General features: G+C 40.7%; 2 protein-coding genes across 3 annotated transcripts in view; both read right to left on the minus strand.

The window, feature by feature from the left end:
• Window positions 1-528, minus strand: part of LOC102753560 (triosephosphate isomerase) — a 2,227-nt gene extending 1,699 nt beyond the window's left edge. The window contains exons 1-2 of the mRNA XM_006776096.2: window positions 181-528; window positions 5-106 (exon numbers count right to left, since the gene is read on the minus strand). Of these exons, the coding sequence (XP_006776159.1) occupies window positions 5-106; window positions 181-504 (426 nt within the window). The 5' untranslated portion in view covers window positions 505-528. The remainder of the gene's footprint in view (window positions 1-4; window positions 107-180) is intronic.
• Window positions 1-4,343, minus strand: part of LRRC49 (leucine rich repeat containing 49) — a 232,482-nt gene that overhangs the window by 213,107 nt on the left and 15,032 nt on the right. For both annotated transcript variants that reach the window (XM_006776066.2, XM_006776068.2), the window contains exon 4: window positions 4,036-4,138. In XM_006776066.2, the coding sequence (XP_006776129.1) occupies window positions 4,036-4,138 (103 nt within the window). The remainder of the gene's footprint in view (window positions 1-4,035; window positions 4,139-4,343) is intronic.

Genomic DNA, 4,343 nt, shown 5'->3' on the forward strand with positions numbered 1-4,343 from the left:
CTACCTTCTCTGTGATGCCAGCTTCCCTCTCATCTAGCTTCTCCCCAATGCAGGCGATGACTCCAAGTCCCTCGGCCAGGGCATGGGCCACTTTCTGCCCAATCAGCTGTTGAGGAACACACTTGGTGAAACACCACTCTTGGAACAAGGCATCTCTCACCTCTTCTCCTAGTTACTAACCTCATCTGACTCCCCAAAGACGTGTCTTCTCTCCGAGTGCCCCAGGACTACCCAGGTGGCTCCACAGTCTTTGATCATGCCGGGGCTGATCTCCCCAGTGAAAGCCCCATCCATCACTTTGTAGCAGTTCTGGGCAGCCACGGCAATCTTGGGATCTAGCTTCTGCCTGGCGAAGTCAATGTAGGCGGTGGGGGGTGCACAGACCACCTCCGTGTCGGCCGGCACCTTGGCAGAGTTCAGGCAGATGATGAGCTCCCCCAGGTTCGCCTTCCGCCCATTCATCTTCCAGTTTCCCCCAACGAAGAACTTCCTGGAGGGTGCCATATCGTCACTGAAGCTGACACACTGAAGGTCAGCCTCACCTCTTTAGCTATATTTAAAACAGTAAACCTCCATTATGCAAAAAGTTATAGGTGAAGTTAATACATGCAGGGCCCTTTAAGAATTCTATTAGAATAATAAAATGGCCAGATAGAAATGATCTGAGATGCTCAATAGAGTCTTCAAGAAAAATGTAGTTTTATTGTGTGAACAACTCTAATAGGGAGATTAATTAGAAATATTTCCTTACAGATGGAGGGGAGCTACTGGGGGAAATAAAGAGGACATCTATAATACTTTCAACAAAAAAGATAAATTTAAACAAAAGAAATATTTCCTTTCAGTAAGAATCAAGTTAATGAAACCTTTAAAGCAAATCAGAGTGCTACAAGCATAAGTGAAACTGTGTGACTGATCAGAATCCTCCCCATAAAGAGAAAAAAACGATTAGCACCAGGTAATAACAATATTAATGGTTAACAATGATACGATGTTTAAAAATACAGACCAACCCTGAAGCCCTGGTTGGCATGGCTCAGGTGGTTGGGGCATCATAGTCATCTCGTACACTGAAGAGGGGTGGGTTCCATTCCGTGTCAGGGCACATCCCAGGTTGTGGGTTCAATCCCTGATTGGGGCACATACAAGAGTACATACAAGAGGCAACAGGTCTCTCTCTCTCTCTCTCTGTCTGTCTCTCTCTCTCTCTCTCTTTCTTTTCCCCTCTCTCTAAAATCAATAATCCTCAGGTGAGGATTAAAAAAATACAGACCCTGAAGAAATTGGTTTAAAATAGAAGAAAAACAATATTACATAATAGTTTAATTCTTTTAACGTGTGCTTAGTATTTAGAATTCATTTCATGCACTTACTTACACTACCTCATTTGGTACTTTTGTTCTATAAATTGTAAGTATTCTCATTTAAAATTTATCTTTGTGCATCAGTTTAGCAAAAAACTATCTTCCTCTGTTTCTCATAGTTAAAATTACTGATACCCCAGAGTCTAGTTCATCCAATTCTTGAGTCAGTATCACTAAGCTAGAAAAAAACACACAACCCTCTGACCCACCTCTTATATAAGCCATAGCAACTTGAAATAAAGTCACTTTCTTAGATTCCAAATCCAGTGACTAAGTCCCAACTCCAAGGCTCATATGCCCAACTCTTAACCCCATTAAGACCCTGTCATTCAGCAAAACAAGCGAACATACACATACTGGGTTATTACCCAGCGCTCTCAAGGAGAGTTTGTTAGGCCTACAAAATCCCTGAGTTGTCTATTGAATTATGTTTTTGCCTCTAATTGCCACTAGGTGCTGGTAAGCTTCCTTCCTGGTACTCCAGGCCTATATACTAACTTCCAGAACAGACAGAGCCTAGCTCTTCCAAGCATTTCTTCTCAGGGCTGGATTCTACTCTTTAAAAAAAAAAATTTCATCCTCATCTGAGGACTTGTTTTTAATGATTCTTAAAGAGAGGGGAAGGGGGAGAGACAGAGAGAGATATCAATGGGAGGGAGAGAGGGAGCAAGGGAGGGAGGGAGGATCAATGTGAGAGAGAAACATTGTTTGGCTGTCTCTCAGACATGTACTGACCTGGGATCAAGCTTGCAGCTTAGGTATGTGCCCTGACCGGAATCAAACTTGCAACCTTTTGGTGTACTGGAGGATGCCCCAACTAATCGAGCCACTCGGCCAGGATCTGAATTCTACTCTTGACCCCTAAGAGTAGAAACAAGCTAAGAAACAAGCACAGCATGGCAGATCTCCCTTGAAAATCACGGAACTTACCTACTGGTTCTCAAACAATGATCCCTGACTGTCTTACTGCCAGCCCACCTTTCGTGACTGCACATCCTGGTCCTAATAAAATGGTGCCTAAGCCTCTGACATCTTTGTGATCCTGCCATCATAACCAGCCTTTGAAGCTGAGTCAATTCCCTTGGTCCTGACTTTCTGGTTAAACAAGTCTTCACCTGATCAAAGTCTGTGTCATATGCCAAAGACAATCTTCATAACTGCCCGAGTCACCCAAGCTACAACACCAGTGCCCAACTTCCATCACAATCTTATAAATACTGGCTCCTGTTAGTCTCAAGTAACACGACACTAAAGGGCTGAGGTATTATTCTTGGATGGACTTTTAAAGAGTGAGATAAAATTATCACAAAATCCAACAAAACATTAGAATACTGTGAAAGTAGCCTGGCCAGCGTGGCTCAGTTGGTCAGGCATTGTTCTGTGCACCAAAAGGTCATGTTCAATTCCTGGTCAGGGCACATACCCAGGTTGCAGATTCAATTCCCTGTTGGCAACCAATTGATGTTTCCCTCTCACATCGATGTTTTTCTCTTCCTCTCTTTTCCTCTCTCTCGCTAAAAAATCAATAAAAACATATCCTAGTCTGAGGATTAAAAAGAAAAACAAAAAATATATTGTGGAAGTTGTATTAGCATTACAATTTCAAAAACAATAATTCTGCAAAGATGTAATAAGAGTAACTGCCCTCAAGTGTTACTTTGCCTACAAAACAACATGTCACACTCTCCAGAGAGCCTCCTCTCAAATACAAATACAAATGATCCGTGACATTTGCTGTCAGGTGTGCACTACTAAGCTAAGAAGTTCGCTTAACGATTTGCTATTATGTACGCAGTACTGAGATAAAGGAATGCACAGCTGAGATGTTTGTTTTTTTCTGATATAGCACTAAGGTAGGGTTGATCCTACATCCACTATTCTATTGCAGGTACTTTTCTGGATTTAATGATGAAGATCAAGTCCTAAGTATATTCATTCATTCAAAAAATATTATTGAGAGCCTATTTTGTCCCCGGTTCTATTCTAGGTGCTGGGAATACAGAACTGAACAACAACAACAAAAAACTCCTAGTGTCTGTAGCGTTTATATTTTTATAGAAGGAGACAAATAATAAACTTGATAAGTAAAATATTTAATACATTAGAGAGTGATAATACCTAAAAAAAAAAATGAAGCAGAGGAGGAGCTGGGGACTCTCAGGGTGAACGGGGTTACAATTTTGGAGAGGGTGGCCAGGGAAGGCCATCCCTGATGATGACATTTGAGTAAAAACCTAAAGAAGGAAAGGAAGTGAGAACAGTAAGTGCAAAAGCCTTAAAAATGTAAGCATGCTTGGTGTATTCAAGAAGGTAGAGTGAGCAAAGGAGAGATTGGGAGGAGGTGAGGCCAGTGAGCTAACAGGGGATTCAACTGAACAGGGCCCAGTAGCCTGTGTGACGACTATATTGCAAAGCTTTTGCTATCCTAAAATCTGTTTTCATCGGTCATATTACAGAATTACTTAGTACTCTCTTATTTTACATTCTATAGGTATAAAATTCCTCCTCATACCCCTCAAAGGATAAATAAACAATTGATAACAGTGGTTATTCTCACGTGGAAGAACTGGATAGTTGGAGAATGAGACGAGGGAGAGAGACTTTTATACCATTCAAACCTTGTACCATGTCTATGTATTATCTAGGCAAAAAAATAATAAATTGTCCTCACCTTTCTAGGGTCAGTCTGTCTGAGTAAAGAATTTTCTCTTCAGAAGAACGCTGGAGAATGTGAAATGATGACACTGATGAGCTCACCAAATTAATATGATCACCTATTGAAAATGATATATATACAAATTACTTGATTAAGAAAAACCTTTAAAAGCTTAAATTTGGAGAACTTTGGCACCTAAAAATATCTTTTCTAGAAAGTATAGTTTCCATAGCTCTCCATGTTTGAAGTTAATTACTAAACTTGAGTTTCTTTCTTCCTCAAACCTATCTTTATCTCTTTAAATTCTGACACCTAATACTAAA

Source organism: Myotis davidii, unplaced genomic scaffold (assembly GCF_000327345.1).
Source record: "Myotis davidii unplaced genomic scaffold, ASM32734v1 scaffold1069, whole genome shotgun sequence".
NCBI lineage: Eukaryota > Metazoa > Chordata > Mammalia > Chiroptera > Vespertilionidae > Myotis > Myotis davidii.